This window comes from Platalea leucorodia (genome assembly GCF_965183815.1).
Source record: "Platalea leucorodia genome assembly, chromosome: 6".
NCBI lineage: Eukaryota > Metazoa > Chordata > Aves > Pelecaniformes > Threskiornithidae > Platalea > Platalea leucorodia.
The window spans coordinates 43043062-43069356 of record NC_138828.1 but is presented as its reverse complement, the minus strand read 5'-3'; the positions used below and the strand labels follow the sequence as shown (position 1 = coordinate 43069356).

Genomic DNA, 26295 nt, shown 5'->3' with positions numbered 1-26295 from the left:
TGAAAGATACCATTGGCTCCTGAAAGCCTTGGAGGAAACCCAGAATTTGAATGGCATTAGAGAACTAAGTTGAGAAAATTCCAGAAAAAATCCTAAGACAGGCACATAAGCACAGGAAAACACTAAGAAATCTCCTGGTGAAATGGAAAGCCAGAGGCGTTCTCAACATCCATTCTCAAAAGAAAACAAAATTCCTTGTACATAGTTTCAGTTCTGAAAAAAAAAACCAATTACTTTAGACTAAAATATATTTGGTTAAAAATTCCAGACTACCTCTGTTTTGTAGCAATCCCCCAACAGAAAACAAATATATATATATATTTTAAAAAAGAGAAGAGAAGAGGATTTGAAGACCAAATCTGGGAGCAATCATATTTCAGGAGAAATCTTCCAATTACTTGTCATTGTTAATTTATTTGTTGATAGAGTCAAATTCCAGTACAGGTAAATATATCTGACTCAGGTCATAGACTTTAATCATAAAAGGTGGGATATATGCCTAGCGGAATCAGAAGATCCAATAAATTTTACTCCCTGACTTATGTAAAAATAATTTAAATGAACTCTATCTGCACAAAGATTAACAGGGCCACTCAAATGAGGAAGATTAATATGGCTCAGCTCTGCAAACCCTCTGGATTGCCTTAGCTGGTGAGACTGAGTGCCAACAAAAGTTCTTAAAAAAAAAAAAAAAACAAAAAAAACCAAAAAACACAAAACCAACAAGAACCGCTAATTTTCAGAGAACAATATAATAAAGGTGACTATAACAATGAAGCAAAAAGATGGAATTACCAGTCTCAACATCTGTGCTGTCATCTAGATACTGGAAAGTGTAGCTGCCCATCAGGCAGCCAAATAAGAAAGGGTAATCCCATACTCAGTGGAAAATGCATTGCCCACAGCAGGCAAAACAAGATGACTCATTGATACAGTTTGAAATTCTCAACTTCCCTAGTGCTTTCATTTCAGAGTGAAGGTTATTTATACAGTTATTTTTTCTAGCATTACATATGGATAATGAGAATTCCTCTTACTTAACTGTACCTTTCAAAGGACAGAGAAGTAATTTTCTCACAAACACACTGCAATAACTTTTTGGCCTGACATTTACTTCTTTGGATCTCAGCTGGCACAAAGAACTGTGATTTTTAAACAACTTTTTGTTTTACTGGGCAGTGCACCAAGGATTCAGTCCAGAGAGGGACTTATTACCAAAAAACAGAACACCTACGTTCAGGCGCTTGGACCTGAAATGGAAATCAGACCCTATGGTGAAAGTCTAGGCAAGGCACTTCAGAGCAGTTTCCAAAGCAACTCTCACTCTCAGCAGGGAGCCATGTGGACAAGCCAGTAAGAAACGGCGCAGAGACAGATACAACAGAAGTCTTGTGCCTTTCTGGGTCACCTCATTTGGTGCTCAAGGGCATCTTGCCACTCTGAAATCACAGTTCAGACTGTCCCTGGAGAAGTATGTACCTTTCAAGTCCCTGTTGTCGGAATTTTTTTTTTCTTTCGAGACACATCTAGCAGAGGCACTAACTTGAGACCACCACTCAACTATACTGCTGCTCAGTTTCCTCTTTTTTCTTATGAGGTGCCAGTCCACGTTTCACCTCTAGAGCGTGCCATAATACTAAATAGTCTGGGGGAAAAACTGGACATTTCTTCTTACAGCCTTAACCACTAGCCCACTAAACTGTGCTCTCATTTGCTGGTCCTTTGCTTCTAATTATTTTCTATATGGTGAGGCATGAACATGCCATCTTCACACTTGCAAATAGCCCATAATTTGGTGATTAGAAATAGGTCCTGAAAGATAAGAAGAGATGGAAGTTTGATTCTCCCAGAGGTGATATTGAACTGGGGTCAGTTCAAATGATAATGTACCGTGTGTGTAGACCAATGCTGATCATCTGCATGGAAATCAAATATTGTGGCAAATCTCTTCCGCAGAGGCATAGTGCCATTTGTCTTGGGATCACACTAAAAAATACTGAGCACCAATGGCAGACTAGAAAAGCTCCATATCTAGCCAGTAAATTATATAAAGTTACTGAAAACATTGTTCATTTTCAGCAGTGCTTAAAAAGAGAGACTGACATACTATGTTAAGGAATCTTGAGCCAGGCAATGCACAGTCTGAATGGCATTTGGAAAACTGTTTGGGCAGGGAGAGCTGATCTTGTCTGCACTAGACCCAACATTAATTCAGGATACGAAAAAGAGAAAATGAAGTAGAATCTGTGAAATTTTTTAGATTTCCATTGTTTATATTCATAATTGCTGATAAGGTCCCAAACCCTTGTTATCTCATGCTCAGACCTTTCATCAGTCACAGCAAAAATGTGCCATACCTCTGAAGTCTGTCTGTAAGACTAAAATTACAGGTTGGAAATTTTATCTATATTTACTATACCTGTGTTTATATCTATGTGCACCATAAAGCCAAAAAGTTTAGATTTTAAAAAAGTGTTCTTCATGTCATTACTGCTGAAGCATATTGAAATAAAACAAGAGAACTCAATGTACGTTACTAAATTTATCTACAAACTTCAAGTGTATCATGTATGCATGAAAAAGATGTATAAAATATTATTTTTCTTTGTTATACAATAGTTTACCACTGTTTAGCAATGTTATACACAGAGAGATGTACACTAAAGACACGCACGTATGACTCACCATGGCTTTTTTCTTCCCTCTCTAAATATAGGTTTGTAAACTGAATTTAAGTAAGCTTTTTTTTTTTCTTTCTTCTCAAAACAGAAGCCAAAAAACACAGTGGTTTCTTTCCAGATAGACATTCCTTTTTAACAATAAGATTTAGCAAAGATAAAAAATCTTGATTATTTAACAGAATATTAAAGCAGCCTTGCTGAACTGGATTATGTATTTGCTAAACTGCGACTATTGTCAGTACTTCAAACATTCTAATTCCAATAGCATACAAAACATGAAAAACCGGTAATATTCTTGAAAATTTCTGCAGAAAAGAAGATTTCATGGAGCGTAGAAATGAATTCTGGAGCTTATTTTTCATAGAGAATTCTTAAATTCTTTCACAGGTTTAATGAGTATCCCCTTAAATGTCACTGTCACTTATCCATTGGATGCTTTTCTGAGATCAGTTAAAAGGCTTTACCTCAAATGCTTGAAAGGTTAATCCTACATTGTAGTTTTCTGACACTGTTATTTTCCACACACATTCCTTCATTGGTCTGTAGTCATCAGGATAATTGGGAGACTGGATCTGGCCTTCATTTTTGTGGATTTCACCTCCACAGATAGCTGATAAAAGCATAAAATTCTTTTTGTCAATAATGACATTTTCTGTTCCCTATGCCCAAACTGACATTTTATGCTCCCCTTTTTAAAACTAATGACAAGATTGCTCTGGAGAAGACTTAAAAAGTCTACCAAGGACAAATTATCAAAAAACTAATACATTTAAACCATTATATGCATTTCATGTAGCGAATATAATTCAGCATTTCTAATAGGTATAAGCACGTCTACAAGGTTCAGGAAGACTTTGGAATCATGGATAATCTGAATCTATACATTCTACAGAATATATTTAAAAGGTCAAAATAATTAAATTTTAATATTTGTTCGCCTTTGAAATACATTTAATAAACATTCTTCATTAATATTTACTAACTTTTAGAAAGAGACAAATGAGACAGAAATATCATATTTTGTAATGATCTATGCATTTTAACTCACAGTTTATCACTTCAAGCTTACACTGAATTTGAAGAAACAGCTAATATAAATAAAAAATATTTTCATAAAAAGGAAATGCATTTTTCAGGGTCCATACTGATAATCATGTAAGGATCTGTGAATTATCAACTAAATCATACAGTTTACTACCATAGATCCAATATTTAAGAAAACACCTATTTTAAACAGGTGAACATTGACTTGCTTATATACTCAGTGTGTGGGAGTGTCTCTATTAAGTAATCCCAGAACATATGGAAAATTCAAGGCAGATTTTTCTGAAGAATAAACAGAAAGTACTCAAAGAAATCTTTTCACACACTAAGCACAAGAACAGGCTCATTTAGTTAATTAAACAACTGGTAAAAAATGTTTATGAATATTGTCAGTGGTGTCCTGGAAAAGAGGTCATCTGATATCTGATCACAGGAAGAGTTTCAAAATGTCCTGTCTAGTAAGTTAACACCTACTGTCTCCTTTAGTAATAAAATACCAATTTCATATTAGATTATATCTGACTTCTTTTTTTTTTTTAAATATCCAAAGGTATCCGGTTAATATTTTTCCTCCATAATCAAGTCATTTTTAATGCTCTAAGAGGCTTACCTTCATAAATTGCTGCAAAACCTTTCCCAACCCAGTTGCTGCTGCTGCGGAACTCGATCCACATCCTGCTGTCAGAGGATGCAAGGACTTCTGGCAGTTTGTCACCACAAAACCTGCCTAAAAACATGCAACCCGTAACTGCATTTTCTGCCGCCTCTGAAGCCAAATGCTGCAAACATTTATACAAGTGTTTAACATTATAAACAGGAGTAGCATAACCAACTCAGTGGAACTATTCACATGCTTATGGTTAAGCACAGGTGTTTCTGCAGGTCAGGATCTAATACACAAAGATTTTATTATAAAGCTTTCAGTACTTCCTTTCATTGCAGTCAGGCTCACAAGTCTAAGTATAAAACCTTATGGGAATTAAGTAGAAAAATTATTGTTATAGATTGTTTCTGTACAAACCCAGGTATTTTGGAAGGGGAAAGTGAGTACTAATCTTAAGAGAGGAACGTAATCTAGGTCACAGTAATACCGTTCATTGTGTCTAAGGACCAAAGAGATTTAAAAACTAACATCCAAATGACCCTAGACTATATTATCCTCTTAAATTCAGCCTAGGTAAGTGAAATTTCTGTTTGTCTAGGTGATAGAGAAAGGAACAAGAGAAAAGGGTAATTACTGTCTGGTCTTAACTGTTTCTTCTTTCTTTTCTCTTTAAGGCCAAGAAAATAGGCAGTACTGTTAAAAAGCTGCCCTCTGTATCTGCTCCCTTTTCTTTCTTTTTTGCTGTTTTTAAATTGTGGCTGTTAGGACACCAACAAATGGTTTTCATCTTCATTATAAAAACAACAACAAAACTGACCCAAGAAGTTGGAGACGTTAGTGTTTCCTATGGTCTGAAACCCCCAGTTTCAATCAGAGAAGATGACGGCATGTCAAACCGAGCCTCTGGATTGGGCAGTGGCATTATGGGGTATGAAATCTCCCCACCAGCCCTCTGAATTAAGAAAAGGATGGCTGCAGTTTACTGCATATTAGTTGCGACTCTAAGACTTAATTCATTATTGCTTTGCATGTCTTTTCTCTGCAAGAGCAGGGAAGGACATGCAAAGAAGAAACAGAAGTAATCTTCTATTCATAATTTTAAAAGTACAGGAACAGAGCTCGTAAGTACAAATCTACAGTGGGTTGTGCTCATCACATGCGCTATGGATTTCCCATCACACACTGTACAGATTTGTCTGTATACTGTTTCCCCACTTCTGTGAACAAAACTATGGCAACTTCATATTTCAATACCCATAAGCAAAGCAAAAAGTTGCACATTTTGTAATTTTCATCTTCCCACACAGGAAGCTGAATAACAGCTAGCTGCAATGAAAGGAAAGCCTGAGGCTTGAAGTCAAATAAACTAATTACTTGAAGCCATTTAGAGTTTTTTCCCATGCCCGAGTTCAGATACATTCTAGACACCTAAAAGCCAAGAGGTTTGCTGTGGGTTCAACAGCAAGCAAGTCCACTGAACTCAATGAGTATGGTAACTATGGACAGCGTAGCATTCCACAGTTGCATACCAAGCAGAGGTGATTTTCTCCAGTAGCCATCTCTTACTTCAATATAGTCGTACCAACAGAGACTGCTCTTGTAAAGGTCCATGGTGGTGAAGTTTAAAACAATCTGCAATCAGAGAACACCTCATTAAATCACGTGTGGTTAATACTAGAAAATGATCACAACATTCTGCAGAACTGAGGCCAGAGTGGTCACCTGTAGAAGGATTCCAACTACTTAGACACTTAATTAACCTCTCCTCAATTATTTCTTATAGTAAGTAAAAGTTGTTTGGGAACATTAAAAGTTTTCTGTTTAACCTTACGTATTTGAGCAGGTTCAAGATAGCCTACTCACATTTAATTGCTTACAGGGAGCTTTTCACTGAGAAATAAAAACTTGAGAATGCTAATAAGGTGAAATAATGTGCTAATATAATTTTAAGTATGTTATTTGACAATTCTCCTGCCAATTCCTCTTCCATTCCATTCTGACTATAATCAGCACTGACAGCTGTAAAAAAAAAAAAAAAATGTTGTTTTATTTTGGTTTGTGCTTCCTTCTACTACTGTTTTGACAAGACAATTTACTTTCAGACAAGTTAAATATTGACAATGGTGGACAGTAATGCTGAAAGCAATGTCACTAAAACAAATGGTACACAGTCCCTTAATGACTCTTAATGAAACTATAATAAAGCTTTTTACACAGAAATCTGAGTTCTGTGCATTTCTGGAACTTCTGAACTTAGACTTGCAATTCTACTGAGCACATCTGCGCAAATAGGTATATTTTCAATAATATCAGGACTACCCTAGACTATTACATCACCCTGCTTTGGTTTAGAAATACTAATCCTAAACTGCCATAAATGTAACACTTTTAACACAGGAATAGGATTGATCCTGGATCACAGGATGACACAATAGCTACAGTTTGGACCCTGACTGACTGGGACAGTATTAGCATCATGTCCTGCAATTTTAGGGATAAGTCCAAACAAGAAGATTAAAAATCATACATATTTTGTATTATAAAATCATTTCCAATTCATACCCTTTCATTGGCTTTAGGTGTATTGGAAAAAGAATTCATCTTCTTCCAAATCAGTTCCTCAGTGTAGATTAATAAGTATTTCAACCTAACTAAAAATCTTCTTTATTCATATACGAGCCTAGAAGTGGTTTTATTTTTAGCTTTGATCCTAGGAACTCACAATCAAAACCTGCTATTATAAAGCAAATATTAACTGCTGCACAGTAGCAAATACCTCACACTGCAAAAATATTTCTCCATGGCAGCCCATGAAGCAGCTGTGTCAGCTGAAAGGAGAGGAATTTACCCTTAAAGTCCAGCTGCAAGGAGGAAATATAATACCATAACTGGAACAATGGGCCCAGATAGTCAGACGGGATGGTTTACTTCCATCTCCTCTGAAGGCACCAGGTGTCTCTCCAACCACAACATAGGACAATATTAAACCAGAAAGGCAGAACTTTTTCAGACTGTTTAATTTTAAGAAGATAAAAACTATTAGTTATTGGAGGAAGCTAAATTAAAGACAACATAAACCTGAGTGGTTTGGGCATGTAGGTGGTAGAGAGTCATGGTAACACTCTTCTTCAAACAACACAAAATGGAGACAATCTTTCATAGCAAAATACTATGTGTCTTAGACTAGCGGGGCTCTTGCATTTCACTTTCCACAAAAAATAACTAAGTACATCCATATGAGCAATTACATTCTCAAAAATCTTTTTTGTTTTCAATGGAGAATGGGAAACTTTCTGACTTAGTCTTAAAAGCTGTATCTTCCCCTATACCCTAGTGCTGACACTGCTGACTGTTTGGGTGGAAGACCAAGCCCACAGGTGATCCTACTCAGCTTTTGCCTTTACTACCACAATGCCATGGGAAACAGAAAACATCTGTAAGGCTACACATAAAACCCAACAGCCAGAAGTCCTGTACAGTGAGGCACATTATGCTGGCAGCCACAGCCTTGTGGGATGAAGGTATGGGACACGAAGCATGCCAAGGACCATCAGGACAGCACGGAATAAATGAATACCTGTACTGATGGTTGACTATGGCCAAACATTTATATCCACAAGCTGCTACCACATCCACAAAACCTGCAAAAGTGTTGCTTAAACAACAGTCTGCCTCTAGCACTGTGTTCTCCATGGGAACATCCTGCAAGCAGCCTTGGTACGTTTTTAGTGTAGCAGATGCAACAAATATAGCCTACCCTCTCCCTTTTGGCCCCTTCTGTCATGTCAGGGCCACAAAGGGAGGCAATAATTTAGTTTCAGATCTCTATGCAAAGAATGTCTGCTTCAATGCTAGTTTGATACTGTGGAAATACATTTAGATAATATTAACTCATGTCCAGGCTGCCACTGGCACTCTGAATCAGAAAGACCTATAACAATGAATAGTCATTAAATTGTATTGTATTGTGTATTCCTTCCCGAGCTCAGAGATGAAAACGGACTGATCTGAAATCAGACACAATTGCTGTTCAATCCCTTCTCTCTGTTGCAACAGAAATTAAAGTAGAAATGAATATATTTAAGGAAAACATGTTCCTTATACTGAAAGGTTTGCAGTAATAGATATTCTAATATCTTGAACTATTTTTCAATATAGGTATCTTTTCCCTGAACTTTGAAAAACAAAGCAAATTAAGTCCTAATGAAAAAAACAGTTTCAATTCATATCTTGTATTAGGTAGATAGGGGGTGTGTTCATAAGCATAGAATTTAAAGATAATTAAACGCCCACTCATTTAATCATTCAGTGAATTAAAACAATAAAGACTTTTTATATAGAAAATACATCAAATCAGTGCTTTTAAAACTAGAGCAGGAAGGGAATTGAGTGGGGAGGAAAGGAGGAAGTGTTGCTTGTGTCTTTTGGGAGGTTTTTTTTTTTGTGAATCCAGACAGTACACTGTTGAACTCCAAGGATTTGAACTTCCAACTTTGAGACATCCAAGATTTGATTCTAAATCTCCTGTATCTCTGCAAGTTCTGTGACATGAACTTTAAGACTCCTTTCCCATTTCAGATGTGGCTGGTCAGGTTAAGTAGAAAAAATTTCAACAGCAGAGGGACAACTGGAAAGGTAAGCACAGCACACACTTTGGATACGCTCTCAGCAGACCAAGCACTACAGCCTGGGTTTCTACCTAACAACCTCTATCTTCAATCCAACTATTGAGCTACGTCTCTCTTCAGATGGCTCTCATTTTTCCCTTGCCAGTTTTTCACCAGGGCCTTGGTGGAGAATGATTTTTTTTTTTAATTTTGCAAAACAGGAAGAATGTTTTCTTTCCAGTGTTACTGAGAAAATTGACAGAAATCTTTCAATACTACTCAGTTTCCAGACTGTTGCACTGTTTACCTAAAAATGGCATGCATTAAAGCATTAATTGATCCTCTCAGCTGGCATTCACTAGGTTACTGTGGTTGTGTCCATCCACATGTTCTCATGCTTCTTTTAGTCTAACTGCAGCATCTCTTGTTTTGACTTCCCTGTGTTATTTCATGTACACAGACTTCCCATGCTATTCCTTCCCAGAAAGGGAACCTCACAACTCGCCTCTTTGCTTTTGCCTATTGCTACACCTCTCAAACTTCTTCTAGCTTACGTGCACCCTTTCCCAGATGTCTAACCCACAGGGCATTTTGCCTTTACTATTCAGACACTCCTTCAGGGACATGTACTGAAGAAATAAACGTACAAATATTATCAGAATTCCAAAACCACCTACTTACCATGTTATTCTCCATAAGAAATATGCAGATCTGGCTAAAAGTACAATCATTCATATTCTTTCCCCTGCTTCAGTTTTTCATTACATTTCCAAGTGCTATTTGAATCTACCTCTGAGGATGGCAGAGAGGTCTGGTATATTCTCTCATTCACACAGCAATTCTGTCTGTGCTTTGCAGACTGTTTCTTCTTCAACTTGTCCTTCAAATAAAGAGGCCTCACCAACTACAAAACTTTTTTTCTTCTCTTCAACTCATCCACTTTGCAGTTCAAATTCTTTCTAAACTGTTACCTTCTTTTTTTCCTGAGTTTCTCAGACCATAGGTAGGCATCTCTGTTTGTATCTAGCCGTACTACTTGAAAACCCTACTGCCCTCAGCAGTCTCCTTGTCCTTTTCCACCCATGCCCACCTCACCCCAGCTGTGCAGGCAGAGAGGTTCACAAGCGGGAGCCCTTTTCTCTACCCAGATGAGATGCAGACAGCTGACTTAAGGTCAGGCTACCTTCCACAGCTGCTTAAGCTAACCCAGCTGTCTCTGCTGGAATCAAGTTATGGAAGCCACATCCTATATCTCCTCCATTGGCTCAGCTGTGTAGAGCCCAGAGGTCTCTCACCAGTCAAGCCGCAAGTTTTCCATTTTCCATGACACAGCTGAAACATCAGATTTCTCTGTTTTCTGTTTGGAAATTTGCCTTTTTCCAAACCTTATTTGCCAGGATAATGTTGGGAAAAGGATGGTTTTACTTAGGTGTGATCATGTCATTGTCTCAAAGTGCTGCTATCTAAATGGAAACCATTAAAATTTAATGAGCCCCCTCAATGGCCCCCACCTTTGAAACTATATGAAATAACCTTCGCAGCCTTTTCTCACTCTGACATGCCAAGGTATTTGATGATACAGCAATTCCTCAACATTGACCAGAATTCATTAGCTGTACATAGGCAGAACCCCCAATCTGTCACAGCATGATTTCTGGTCGGGAACCAAACAAGTATAAATATATTTAAGATTCTGGTTTGCAAGTCTGCAAAGTATTAAATAGAGCTACAGACAAGGCAGAGCTTGTTCAATGGGATAGGATGGCTGAAAGTCTTCACAGGAAAAACAATCAATGGGTATTTGTCAGCACAATTAAGGAATTATTGATCACGCAGATTCAATTGTGCTACTGCAGCTTCAGAGTGAATATATCATACCTCCTACTGTCTGGGATAAGAAAGAACAAAATACATAGCAAACACCAGATAGTACTAAATTTTCTGCAGGTGGCATTTTTTTCCCATATCAACCAAGGATTTATCTGTCCTATTTTATCATTCATGTAAAACATTAAGGAAAATTGGAAAGTAATGTAACCTATTCAAAAAGGTGGATTAAAACAAACAAACAAACAAACAAACAAAAAAAAAAACCCCAAAACCAAGCACTGGCACAGCTGCAACTCCCTATGCCAACAAAATTTCTACACACCAGAAGGCGGGATTCGCCCTGGCAGAGGGCATACAGTATTACTAACACCAGCCTCCCCCAGAGATTTTTCTGTGTATAGATATACTGTGTACCGCTGTTTACCATATAGTCTTCAATCTCGAGAGAAAGTAAAAGGTGAATGAACTACCTTGTTTTAGTAATAAGGACGTACACATTTTAGGTTGGGCTGGCAATTTATGATGCCTATCTATAAAAAGAATGCTGCAGCTAGTGTGTACCACTGCAGTCCCATCCTTCATTGAATTTCCTGACATCAAAGATCAAAAGTGTCTGTACTTGCAGAAAGCAGCATGGATAGAATAGAAGTCCTCTAAACTACGCTCAAACAGCACAATGTTAAATCTCAATAAATAAGAAGCAAGAGCGAGGCAATCTGCACTGATGCTTTTTCAGTTTATTTTTAGGTGACTAAAGTGCTCACTGACGTTTCAGAACATGATGTGATGTACTTATACATACTCTAACCTCCACACAACATTCCTGAGATCTATCAGGGTCAAAGCAGCAAAGAAAGGAACAAAAATTTAAATATATTTTTATTATCCTTTCATAATGTGAATATGTTATCAACATTTACTGAGAAAATTTGGGATCAAGCATAATGTGTGTCCAAGGTATCGTGATATATGTATTAGTTAAGATTTAGACCTCATTTCTGCTACCTGCTATTCACATCAAGTACTTGCTGCAAATAGGGTCCTTTATCTCAAGACAGACAATATTGTATGAGAATAGTACTGACAAAACAGATTTTTTGACACTAGCACAGATATCATTTACTTCATTTTTGCTGAACTATATGGAGACTATGAGAGCTGGAGGTCAGAACAGTGCCCTACAGACATGACTTGTCACGTCAAATTTCAATTAGAAAATTCTGTTTAGTATTTTTCCCCATTTGGGGTAGAGGGTAAGATGGGAAGGGAGCTGTTCTTCTTACGCTGCTGACTTCAAGACAGGGGCTTTCCCTCATTAAGCTTTTGTACAGTATAAGACAGCTCCAGCAGTGGTTACAATCTCAAGACATAATGGTATTACAAATATACTACAATTTCACTAATGTCCACAGATAGGCTTACACAAAGTTGGAGTATGCTATGAATACTTAAGCATGACCACTTTCTAACTTACATATTAATAGTGTTTTCAAAAGCCAATAATAATTGTAGATGAACACAACAATTTTTTAATTTTTTTAACTGAGGAATAGAAAAGAAACCTAAACCATTTTTGTTGTTATCACAGCAGTGTCTAAGAAGCAACACAAATAGTGGGGACATAAAATTACCTATCTAGATTAATTTGCATCTTTTGCGCAAACCTTCTCTTATTCATCTGTTTTCATTTGTTTTTCCCTGACAACCTGCAGAGCCACCCACGCCCTCCCAGCACAGAGTGTATTTATTTTTCCTTCTGTCTCTGGCTCTTGCCCAGAGAAGGGCAAATGCTTTCCAAATGACTTTGCTTTCATCCCCCAGAGTGGCAAATGCTCTTACAGCTCCTCAGGATCTATTAGCACATCAAGAACATATATTCTTGGTGTTTACCAGGACCTGAAAGATACACGGAATAAACTAATCCAATCAGGAGAAAACTATGTCCAATAAGAAGTGGGAGACGACTGACAAAACTGACTGAAATATCTGGGAGCAAATGCTGGGTCTTCCTCTTTGGACTCTCCAGTACTAAGGCTGGTGTTAGGTTCTATATTTCAGTCTTCAGGCTGTATTTAACTGCTTAATATCGGCCACTGCTTCTTGTAAAGAAACTTACATCCTTTTTTTTTTCCTGCATATTTTGTCTCAGGTGAAACTTCCCATCTCTCCCTCTATCCTTATTTATTTTGAAGCAGGCTAATATTTGAGCCAATAATTTAAAACAAGATTCAGCTAGCACGTTTTGAAAGCGTACACAAGAAGAACAGGTTTTGCTTTCACTGGAATGGCACACTTCGCTCCCCGAACTGCTCTCACCAAGCAAATTTTTTTCCCTCCACTTTTTCCCCTAAAATTGATGCCCAGAAAGTAAAATTATACATACTAGAACTGGTACCAGGTAACACCTACAATGACACTTTCTTTACCCCACATTATTATGGTTTCACTTTAAAAACATCTCATTCAACACACTAAAAGCTTTCTTATGCAGAGCCCAGCTATCAGCCCCACACGGCTCTGTCAGCTCACCCGAGCCTGTGCTGGAGAAGAGACCATTCAAGGAGCCTGAACTACCTCTTCCACTTTTACACCAAACCACCAACTGAATTGGAAGCCAGTTTTGAAGAGATTTCATTATGCAAACGTGTAGCAGATCGAAATCATGCCTTCATTTCACATAGACAGCCACAAAATAGATAATGTGGTTCTATTGCCACAGACCAAAGTCAAGTCAACAGCTCATAGTTCATCGTCCCATTTTTTATGGCATATCATTGTTTTCAATTATTATGCAAGCTTTAAGCTTAAATGAAAAGCTAAAGAAAGGCAACATTTTATTTTGAAAATAGTATCTGTTTTTAGTTGAGGGAATGTTAAAATACCTTCTCCCCTGGGGTCACAGAGATTCTCCATATGCAGTGCGTGTAGGAAGGATAACCATTTGGAAATCCTGGAGAAGAAAAGTTGCCTGTAGATTCCTGCAGTGTTTCTCCACAGGCTGAAAGAAACAAAATACAGTAAAAATATAAAATTGAATGCGCCTAACAGAGAAAAATGCATCTTTCCAATACCTACTCAGAATACTTTTAACTCATTGCAGATGCAGAATAGAAAACAGAATAGTTATATTATGATTTATTCAAAACAATGATTTTAAGCCAGTCTGACATTCATTCCATTTTACACAGGATGTTTTTATACCATGAACTATTTCACTTGTGTGCTGTCTGCTGACATAACCTAAATTACAACAGTCTTAAAAGTGTCATTGCTGTCAATCAACTGCAAAATTATACATATAACTTTACTTTGGTGAAAAAAAAGTTAGCCACACCCTTGGACACATCCTTTAAGAACTAAAACAAAAGTAAAACAAAAGCTGGCCCGGCATGATTGGCACCACATTGGAATTTCGTCAGTGGTTTCATTTAATTTAGTACTTTCCCCACATGAGAGACTGTTCTCACCTAAACTCACTCATTTATATTGGTATAGAAAACTAAATCCTATATTCAACAAAATCTCTTGCAACAGTGATTTGTAGAGATATGACTAATAAAGCAAAGCAAATGTAAAGTCCTGAAATACCACAGGCTTTTATATTCTTTATTATTGAAGCTTTTAGCACCCATATCTCAACTGTCAATCATGCTGCTAGCGGACTGGTTAATAATTCCTCTTCACACTGAAATATAGCATTGGAAGCTACTGCTATTCTCCACCACTAAAACTGATTCTGGTAGGGTGTCACACCTCGGTCAGTCATCTTTTTTGACCTTAATCAAGTTGTTTCACCCACCGATTTTGCAGGTGTGATACGAGAGATGTGAATTTGACAATATTATCCCATGACTGACAGTGTAATCAGATCTGCAGTGCTTTCAAATTACAGCGCTGCCACTGCCAGCAGGTGAACTACTGTATCATCAAAATCTCAATGAATTATAAATGACCTGGAAAATCTTTAAATAAAAGGGGACAAAGGAAGAGATTGTTTATGAAAAAGACAGACAACACAGCTGTAAAGGCTGTCTTGTTAAAATGCGTCTAAGATGTAATCTGACAACTACACTGTAATATCAGGCATAAGCTACATTCAAGGCATTAAACATGCTCTCTGACACTGAAATGGTTATTGTGATGAGGAGAGAAAAGAAAGATTGGAGCAGCCCCTGAAAAATTTAATGGCTAAAGTCAGTGTCAACGTGTTCTTTAGGAATCAGACAGAAAAAAAGAAACTCTTTCCCTCCCCTCATTTAAAAAATGTGGTTTTATCTTTAAAAAATTGCAGGCAGCCACAGCAAATGACACATACAAAAAAGGTATTCAGTGCTAAATAATTATTTCTGTACAAAGCCTTCTCAGTGAAAAGGCTATATCCATAATTAACCACAATTTATTTTTAACACAGCAATAAATGCAAACTTAAATAAATTGCAGAGTACTGCACTGGGTTCCCCCAGCGCTAGTGAACTGTATCGTAGCTTACAATGCATACATAAAGCACTTAAGAGAAGGCCAAGAGTAAAATCATTGACTTGTACAGGAGCAGAAGAAATCAGAGCCCAAAAAGGAGATACCCTGTGCAGCAGATGCATGCACGACTCAGGAGATCTGTAAGGATCCAAGTATTCTGCACACTGCTTTTAGAGCCCTCTCTTGTTCTTCCCCCCATGCGTGGCTTAATTGAGACTACACTGCATCAGCGTACTCTTACAAAGCATACAACCATATTTCAAGCTTTAGTACGTCTTCTGTTTGCTCTAGCTACAACTATTTCACCAACACTACAGTTACTAAGCCAGCCTTGAGGAGATTACATGATGAGAGATGAGGAATGCTGTTTGTCAAATCTCTTCTGCTCACATTGCATTTTTTCCAATTAACTGTAACTTCAACTCACAAATATTGATTATGAAGTCATGCAATGCACACACCCACATAATATGAAGTATGTAACCAAACAAAATGCAATCAAGTATGTGGGACATATCAGTTCAAATGCAGCCTTGCAATTAGTAAGAGAGGATAAAGACCCTGGTGTAACTACCCCCTACTCTATTAAAGTCCCTAAATTACCCCGTTAAAAAAGTAAACACATCAATGATTTAAGCATAATAGCTTTACATTTCTTAAAACATTTCAGAATTTTTCTCTCTTATACAGAGTGCAGGATTATTTTCTCCAGAATATTGATAACACTCTGTGCTCCATATACAGAAGTTGTATGTAGCCTTAAAACCATGGATTTTAAGTTGCAAAAGGTGTCATGGAACATTTTCTTTTTCTAGGAATTATAGCATAAAGTTAGTTAATACAACAATTTAACTTATACCCATACTAAATACCTGGAAGCTCTCTATCAAATAAAAATTTTCATAAATATCTCTGCATTTAAGGGAAGCATAAGAAAAATTGTAATTGGGCAACTTCTACTAAGAATTAACACAATTAGAATCTATAAAATGTGTTTGGGCTTTATGTTTTTCACCATATTTACCATTAAATTTACAATTCCTGGTTACTCAAGGGAACTACAACAAGAACAGCTTATACCAATCAAATTGAATTAATTATCTATGGGATCTGAGTTCCAGGCTGGCTTCCAGAGCTGCTATAGACAGGGTGATATTTGGACATTTCTTGTTTAAAAGCACATTCCTCTGCAATGGGTCAATGGTATATTGAAATAGTTAAAATTCTGTCACTAGAGAATGTAAAGGTTTTCTCTGTAATTGGACTGTGGCAACTACGGTATTCATGATTAGGCTTATAAAATGGTGTGTTATAAACATTTCACCGTGTGATGGTGCATTAGTAATGGAGTCAAATTTGGGAAAGAAATGTAGAAGGAAAATGAGTGGTAAGGGCCACTTAGTTAAATTTCCTAAGAACTAATCTTAGTATATTTCATGTCAGAAGAAATGAATTACAACTTCACTCTTACACACCTCTGCTTTATAAAGCATTTGTACATTTTTATTCCATTATTAATAATTACCATTGCCAATGTTTTCTCTGATGCTTTTTTCCCCTCCCAAATGTCATGCCTTATATCAATTTTATTAGGCTAGACCACTTGCAGAAATGCCACTTCAGCTCTCCCCACACACACTCCAACCATAAAAACCACCTCCCATCTGTTTTACTGCCTGAGAAGGTTAGACTTCTGATAAGCCTTTCAGTGGTAAGGAATGGGAAACTATTTTTGCTTCTCCTTGTAAAGATTAGCAATGGGTGCAGGCGGCAGGTAGATTATATGGTTATACAAAGCAATTTCTACCAGTGAACTCTGCGGCAGTGTTTAATTACACAGTCTGTGTATAACACCTCTCTGGGCTGCCCTACGCACACGGTCAAGTTCCATTAAGGATTATAGTGAAATCTGCAAATGATAAAGCCCAGATCCTCCAAGACACTTAGGGAACCAATTCCCATTCCTCTGCCCATACCACTAGCAAATACATACTGTCATATATGGCTAATTTAAGCTTACCCTTTTCCAAAGAGAATTAAGATCTTTAATACTATTTACTTAGACCCAAGTCTGTACATCTGTACATATATGGCATATATAGCTGCCACAGAGTCCTAAAAATATCTGGTGCTGATAATGTACTTGTTAAATCAAAAACTTAAAATGGTTTAGTACAAACTCAGTGTCTTACTGTTGACTTGATTCCCCTTTATAGTTATAGGGAAACAGTCTTAATCTAAAAACCTTAATCTGCCTTATGTAGTGAATAAAGGCTGACTTTTGAAGGCGAACACTCTTTTCTAATGTAATAGCGATAGAAGAAAGTTAAGCCTGAGGAACAGTGAGAACAGCACAAAAAAGAGTCAGGCTAGGTATTCTTCATCTGCTCTCTTCCACACATACTGTCACAGACCCTGGCAATTTGTAAATTTGCTGAACTCCTTCCATCCACCTTATCTTCCTCTGAACAGCCTTCTCCTGCCAGTCTGAGCCTCCTTTCCCATCCGTTATTCAGTCCCACTCTACCCGCCTATTTCTTGTCCTCTCTTTCTGCCTAACAGTATCCTCCTCCATAATTTCCCTTTCTTATTCTCTTGCTTCTATAAAACTACATATACATTTTAAATCAACTGCAATTCCTATATAGAACTATTAAGGTAGACATGTCTTGAAATTTTAGTAGCTACACCAGAACATATTCTATTACTCTGTTAGACAGTCTGAAAACTGTTGTAGTACATCTAGCCTTGAAGTTCAAGATCCAAGACACTCAAACAAAGTTCAAAATAAGACTGGCAGAGGAAGGACCCTCAACTTAGTTGCTTACTTTCTCCTTATTATTCTATTGTGTAACAATGTAACTCAGTATTAAAATGTAACAGATCCTTATGAGCAATTATGTTTTCCTTTGATAAAAATCCTAAGAAAAAGTTAAAAAAAAGAAAAAAATTGCTGTTGCTAGGTTGTTGAGTCCTCGCACTTACTCAGCTGATGAAAGACAAGTTATCAAATCTCATGCCTTGGCTTCACCAAGCTCAAAACTGTTTCTTGGTCACTAAGCCCTTTCCTGAATAATGACCCTGAATATCCTGACTAGCTAAAACAACCCGGGAGGTTCAGCTGCCTCACTACTGTGAGGATCAGCTGTATTCTCCAGCAGCCCTGAGCTCAACTTCATGTTCACAGGCCCCAGAAAATGCAGCAAGCTTCTTGGACCAGAAACTGTTTGCAGGAATAGCTAGAATTCCAAACAAAACATGGACAATACCGCAAAATCCTTTATCAAAGAAGTGTGTATCTCTGGAAAATACCAATTTATTTAAGTTACTGTTTTCTGTATTTTCATTGTATTACGTTTAAGGCAACAGAAATGAACACATGAAACAATACAGATGTTATTAATGTTTGAAATATTCACTGCTGTTTTACCATAAGCAGACATCATGATTAACATCTTTTGTCTGAAATAGGAAATACAACACACCTCCAAAAACAACAGTGTCAGGGATTTTATTGCCATATACTACGATGATCACATGATTCGTTTCATAAAACCAAAGAAGTTTAACATCTGAATTTTCAGTCTCGCTATTTGCTGAAAAATTTATTAGATCACAAGTACTGTGCGACTTTCAGAGGGTTCCTTTTTTTATTGGATGTTTAAGTTTGTGTTGTGTTATTCAGTTATGTAGCTTCTATTAAAAATATCAAGTGAAAAAAATAGCATGTTAAATAGTATGCTATTTAAAATTTGTAGCAAAACCTTCTGTCTTTTTCTCTCTCTTAAAACTCACTTTCTTTTTTGGACTGGCTCATCTCAGTAAGGTTAGAAAACCAATGTCTTTTATCCCAAAGTTTGCCAAAGCAAAGCGCCAGAAAAGGAGAATGATCCTGCAACCACCATTCATTTTTATTATCCCTCCAAAGTGTGTTCACCAGTGCTGCAAAAAATAACTTACTTTTACGGTACACACTACTGCTGAACAACCATGGTTTTACAACAATGTGAAAGTAACTTTCAACAAGACTTTCAAGACATTGAAAGAAATAATAACTCATCATTACACATTTTCATGAATTATACAAAAAGGACATTTTCTTTGAACAACTATTTAAACATAGGCTCAAAAAGCACATTGTGTCTTTTTTGATTGACTGAAAGTGCATGTTAGAGTACTATAGACACACGAAACAGGCTAGGTTGTATTTTTTTTTTTCTTTCTTAAGTCAATGTGATCATAAGATACTAGCTATTTTCACAGTAGTTTTGATTCTGTAGACTAGTTTTATCTCCAAAAATTGTCTTTTATCAAAAAATACACATATTCCCTGTGTTTATGAAATTGTTGCTCTCTATATGCTCTTATTAGAAATAATGCTGCCAAGAAGAATGCCATTATTCAAGTACTTGCGGTACGAAAAAGAAAGAACAAAAATTATTCCAAAAGGAACAGTTGTTAAAGAACAGATGTTAAAGTGGTTTCTCCTCTGGTAGGCCCAGAAACACTGTGCATATTCTTGGTATATAGATTATGATTCAGTGTACTTGCAGCACAAAGGAAAAGCATATTTCAGCTGTACAGTATACATCGAATGCACATCAGATGCCCCAGATCTTCAGTAGTTCTCACTGCTGCTGATACAAATCTGAAGCAGCTCCATCACTGCAGTCCTGATCCCTCTTTTTAGTCCTTCTACATTGATCAGGTGGTAAAAAGTAGCCATATATCTGACTTAAAACTGTTACTGAGACTTCATTAATTCCCATGAGGAGCAGGAGGGCTGTAAAATCTACGTGGCACAGAGCTGGTATGTCTAGCCTCCTGCAAGGACCTTGCTGGCAAATTCTGGCTGAGATGTCACTTCTGAACTGCTTCAGTTTACACCAAAGGTTAAAACTGGTCTCAGCTATAACCAGAGCAAGGAAAGTAAAACCTTTTGCTTTGAGATTTCCACCACTTTGCCGGCGCATAGAGAAGAACTAGCACAAGAGAGCAACCACAGGGTTGACTCTGGGTTACTCCAGCCTTGTTATTCATGTCTTGAGACAGAGAGCAACTCTACCCCAACACTATTTTGAGATAAAACATTAATATTAATTGAAATTCTAGGATGCTAGAATTAGGCAGAAGATATTCAAATACTAAATGTAACTCTTACAACTGTATAAAGTTTGTAATAAAATCTAATCAGTTCATTAATAAAAGAGTTTACAACTTAGTTGTCCTGGCTTGTTATTTGTCAAATTTTCAAAAAATGTAATGTGTTCAGAGCTGATTGCAATAATTTAATTTGCTCCTTCTGCACTCTACTTGAACTGAAATAAAAACAGACTCCAGTCAATATGCAAACCAGAAGTGATATTAAACATCAACTTTTTTTCTAGTCATTGAACATCTAATGACAACAAAGACTGAAATGTCATGAAACTAAGTGTTGTTTCATATAGTTTGTCTGTCCTTAAGTACTTTGCATTCCAGAGACCTTACCTATAAGATTTTTTTCATAATTCAATTCTTGAACTGCCTACATCAGTTCCCAACATGGAAATAGACTACTAAGCACCTGACTCAAAAAACGTATCATTCCTCTTGAACAACAAGTCAAACAGTTGCTAGTTATGTGGGTTTTGTTTGTTTGTGGTGCAATACCTGGACATCTATACAGCTTTCTTGCCTGTGCAATATCTCCTTTACTTAGACGAGTACGCTGGCCAATGGCAGGTCGTATACCATTATCATCACGGGAAGGGAGAATGGTATCCAGAAACATGCCCCTAAAAAAAATAAAAATAAAAATAGACCCTAAAAAACCCTATCAGGTTTCTGTCATAAAACTGCCTGAGTTTTATGAATCTATAACACTATTTTGTAAATCTAGAATTTACATTTGGCATAATTAAGAGGGTAAAATGCAGAACTTTAAATACAGAAAACAAGTCATAAAAATTCCTCAGGTTGGCAAATTTTATGCAGAGTTATCAAAAAAGAATCTTCTTTCAGTGCATCAATTAACATATCAGCTTTTATATTTCTGTTAGACAACAGGAGGGAAATCTCTTACTACTATTTAGACTACACAGGAAAAAGGCACCACTGTTAAGCTCTTGCTATATTGAAAAAAAAATATAAAAGTATATAAAAATACATAAATTAGGTCCTATCACAAAATTCTTAATCATAAAGTTCCTATTTCTAACAAAGTTTTTAAGGGAAGTCTTAAAGTCTGAATTACATGTGTAAGACAAGCTAAAGTCAGGACACTTGCCAGTCATTCTTCTGTCAGGTGTTATATCTAACTCTACTCTAGCTGCTGCTGCTTTTGAAACATAAATGTTTGCTTGCCAGCCTCTGCTTCCTTTACAATAAAATATATCAACTTACTATATGTGTTTTTAACAACATTTACCCTAAATGACTAGACGTAATAAAGAAGCACACTTGTTCCAAATGTGCAGTTTTATTCAAAATTTCCCAAATTTTAAATATGATCCAAAATATTTTGGTAGTCTCAAATAAATTTTAAAAGAGTAAGGTACAAAACTAAGTTCTATTATCATGTTACAGACTTTGAAAATCCCTCAAATCCCATAAAATGGAAGTTAACAGATGAATATGTTTCTGTATTCTCTTGTTCTTTATTTTTTTAATTCTTTTTGGTATACTTGTAGGGCTTTTATTGAAAAGTAAAACTGGTATTTTCAGGCATAATGTAGGTCCAAAAATGAATGAACAGTAAGGATCTTTGTAGTTAGGAATACTATTTAGAAATACAGATTGTTTTTTAAATTATAATACATGAACCATTTTGACTATTGCAGGTACATACTGCTCTCTTTACTCAGTCAGATTTCTTGTGGCATCACTAAAAACTTTGCAAAAAAAGAATCATCTCAGGATGTTACCTTAATCTAAACGGTGAAATAAACTACTTAAGGCGTTATTCAATTTCTAGAAATAAGGCACATTATTATTTAAAAAAAGTGTTTGTATCTATAAATTATCATTTTATTTTCTACTGATTTTTAGTACAACCTAAAACTGATGCTATTCATATTTTGAAAAAATGTGAAAGCAATCCTCTCTTAAATGCCCTAAGCAATCCTCTCTTAAATGCCCTAGCACTTTAATAAGGGAACAACCTGTAACAGTTCTAACACAGCGTGAACAACATCATTGTGTGTGACTAGAACTTTATGATGTTTTGTGATTTCTACTACTTATCCAGGTGAGTAAAGTCTAACAACAAACAGCTGGCAATATGCCACACTGAGCACAACTCATGCTTTCAAGATAACTCAGTGCAAATCGATACATGACCTCAAGTGTTTCCTTGTTGTTTTTAAACAATATGAAGTAACAACCTCCTGTACCTTAGGGCAGGGCATGCCTACTCATGGCACTCAGTTTTTGCCAGCTTGGAAACTGGTGAGATCAGGGCCCACAAATCAAATTATCTTGATGTTGTCTGTGCCCTAGGACTCTGGAGGGTTCCAGCTTGTTAAATTACTCTATTTTATATAGGTTCTTATAATCTCTTCCTTAAAGTAATGTATCTGTAACTGGATTAAGCAATGTGACTAACATCTACCTCATATGGCTCATTCCCATGCTCTTCCGGGGTGAATTATGTGCATGCTGAATACACCCTTTGGTAGGTTTGGTTGTTGGTTTTTTTTTTTTTTTTTTTAATAATATCATTTATATTGAGGAGAACAAGCTTAAGAAATTTGCAAAGGCTGGTAAGGTTTCTGGTGGTCTTCAGTATATTTCAGTCTCAGATTGTCTAGTATTTTTGCTTTAAAATGCACAAATTGGACAAAAAAAATCTAAGCACAAATTTTCAAACTAACATTTTTTGTTGGGGGTATTTTGAGGTTTCTTTTAATTTACATTACTCTGGTAGTTTTAGAGTAATCAGCCTAACTGTGACTTGGTATGAAACATAACAGGAGACAGGGTGACAGACTCCTCCTTCACTTATTCTCCAGAGTAGGGCTAGCCTATGGGAACAGCCCATTGTACAGCTCCCCACATCCATGCAGAGTTTCAGAGCAAGCCCCACGTGAGTTACTATGGAGTTGGGGATGGATCAGCCTGCAACAGGCCAGAGCCAAACGAGAACTCTTTACTATATGGTTTTGATGACAGTAACAATCTGTACAAACAATAGAGAAGAGATTGCAGCTTCTGTTATAAATGGTTGACTGCAGTCCTTTGCAAAGGCTGTGGCTTGCATGGTACATGCCCTAATACCATAACATATTCTACTCACATAATCCTTAGTTACTCAGACATTATGCATCAAAGGAGATTTCTCTTTAAGAGAACAGATCATGTTACATGTAGAGTTCCTAAACACTTCACTCATTTGTTTTTTCTAAATGGAAATTTTTGTGGAGACAAAAAGATAATTAGTATTATATGAAATTATATTTCCAAATTATCTTGTCTTAAAATCTAAAGAACTGAAGCAAGATCAAAAGGCTGCTTTGAAACTGAACAGAAATGAACTGTGTTTAAAAAGATAATTAAATTATTCTGACTTAAAATAAACAAGCTGTACTTTGCTGTAAGAATACTGTATTGCAAGGGATATTTTAAGTGATTTTGAATACTTAAAAAAGCATAGTTCTTGGCATTCACAGAGAGAATAGAATTAAAAGTCAAAAGGTATAACCTGAGACTCCAACCTTGAGAAGGTGTTCCTGGCATAGTGCATAATGCTGTCAAAGTCATATGGTTCCCCAAGGGAGTTCACCTCTCCAGGCTCCATCTTCAAGAAGTTGTATTCCTGACCTATGAATGATTGATAATTAGAGTTTAATATCTTTTTTTTGTGAAGATAAAAACCAAACAGGAAAAGAAAAACAACAAAGATCCTAACCTAATCACTCACTGACATTCATAAATCTCAGCCATTTGGGAGTAACTGTGTGATTTTATTAACCAAGAGGGCAGATGTCTTCTAAAACACACATCAAATCCCGTTATTTGACCTTTAGAAAGACTGTCCTCATTCACCTAACCCACATAAAGGCTCCATACATTATGTTGCACTTCATGTAGAATCCATAAAATTTGCTGGCTTGGTTCTTAATTCCAGAATGGAATTCAAACACTACAAAGTCACACTTTCAAGAGACAGCTGTTGCAACTTAACGAAAGGAGAAGAGAAACAAAAGATTTATACTTAGTTCATAATTCCAGACCAGAAGTTTTTTGTCGTCATCAGTGTATTAAGAGATGCAAAGCACCCCTTACTCCAATGCATATTCCCATTGGTGTCTTGCAAAAAAACTGCAGTGGCTTTAACATTATTAACCAACATAATTTGCATAACATAACAAAACCCAAATGTCTTGGTCGTCATGACTTCCTGATCCCATTTAGTGATCCTCAAGCTCATGCCACACCACAAGTGGTTTCAGCCAGAAACTAGAGAGACAACTGAAAGAAGAGAGCAGGAGGCTGAGGATGGTACTGCAGCTTATTTTCCCCATCACAGAAAAAGCATAGGGGAAGAGCACTTATGGCATCTACACAAGGCAATAACACAGAAAGAACAGAAGGAAGGCTTGGATACACATGCCCTTTCAGGACTTCAGAGACTTGTGGGAGTATCTATCAGCTGTCAGTCATCTTCCAAGTCCTAGTTGAGGTGACAAAGGTTTATTGCATCTCAAATCTATTTCATTTTAAAACATTTTCTATAGGAACAGACAAATACTCCAAGCTATCATTGGACAATTTCTGATTTCACCCCTTCTTGAGCAGAGAATTCCCATAAGTCCAAAACAGTGTTTCACAAATACCATGCACATTTATGAACATTGCAAATGAAACATGCCTCGTTCCCTCCCATCTTGCCCACACAACACAAGTGTGGGCACAACAACTAGACTGACAAAGAGATGACAGTCACAGTTTAAAGTTCTCAGGTTCCTCAGATGCTTTGTCTCAACAACACCAAGGCCACTGGCTAAAGCTGCAAGCTCTGTAGGGAACAAGTAATTTGGAAACCGTGGGAACAGTGCCCATCTTTGTCACAGATTCAAAGTCCTCAGTTTCTAAACCTATTGGGCAGGTAAAAAGCTATTGACATGTTTCTACTTATCATTCAGTAAAGACTGCAAAAGAAAAGCCCCTTCTCAAGCACAGAAACATGACTTTTAAAGGGCTTTAAGAGCAATGGCTTCCTTCAAAGTTTTTGAGCATGATTATTATTTCTCTCCTTCTAGCCAGTACTATTTAATGGCTTGCTACTTGGCCAGATCTTTAGAAAAGATTATATTTTAGTTGCAGTATTTCATTTGTGAATCAGCTTGAGATCAGTCTAGCTAAGAGGAATAGCAGACATACATGCTCATTTCTGCTATTCAGTTCATTTCTGCTATTCGGCATTCAGTTTTAAGAGAGCTGAGCAGATGAAGGAAACACCAAAAATAAACAGATTTTTTTTTTCCAAAATACTTATCAGAATATCTCACCAGGCTGGATGTTTTCTCTAATGATGGTGACATGGTCATCACGGTCTGGTCGTGTATGTTCATGCCAAAAACCTATCACATGACCCAACTCATGGACAACTATACCAAATTTATCACAGTTCTTGCCAATAGATATAGCCTGAGGACCATTTCCCCTTCGACCCACATAAGAACAGCACCTGTAATTAAAACACAAACACAGATGAAAGTTTTCATGCATATCTCTACAGACCATACAGGAAATTCAGTTAAAATATGAGAAAATATTATATAAAAATAAATCAGCAGAACAATGCACTATGCAATTTCTGCACTCTGTAGCTCTAGTGCAAGAGCAACTTATTATTCAGAATACCTAATAAAGCACACGTTTTTTTGGGTTTGGTTTTGGGTTTTTTTGTTTGTTTGGGTTTTTTTATTCAAGGTCTTCTTAAAAGATGCTAGCTGCGACCACTGGAATTGTCACTTGTGGCCTTGTACCTCAGAATGACACAGGAACTTCTTTTCACCCAAAGAATCAATAAAAATAAAGTTGACTGGAAGTACCATCTCACCCATGCATA

General features: G+C 36.7%; 1 protein-coding gene across 3 annotated transcripts in view; it reads right to left on the bottom strand.

Moving 5' to 3' along the window:
* TLL1 (tolloid like 1) overlaps window positions 1-26295 on the bottom strand; it is a gene marked incomplete at its 5' end in the record, with an annotated part of 139947 nt that overhangs the window by 31791 nt on the left and 81861 nt on the right. For 2 of the 3 annotated variants that reach the window (XM_082314947.1, XM_082314946.1), the window contains 7 exons: window positions 3146-3291; window positions 4336-4452; window positions 5859-5961; window positions 13649-13764; window positions 20895-21019; window positions 23936-24041; window positions 25733-25911. In XM_082314947.1, the coding sequence (XP_082171073.1) occupies window positions 3146-3291; window positions 4336-4452; window positions 5859-5961; window positions 13649-13764; window positions 20895-21019; window positions 23936-24041; window positions 25733-25911 (892 nt within the window). Of the gene's footprint in view, window positions 1-3145; window positions 3292-4335; window positions 4453-5858; window positions 5962-13648; window positions 13765-20894; window positions 21020-23922; window positions 24042-25732; window positions 25912-26295 lie in introns of those variants that run through there. The other variant, XM_082314948.1, reaches the window with a different exon arrangement.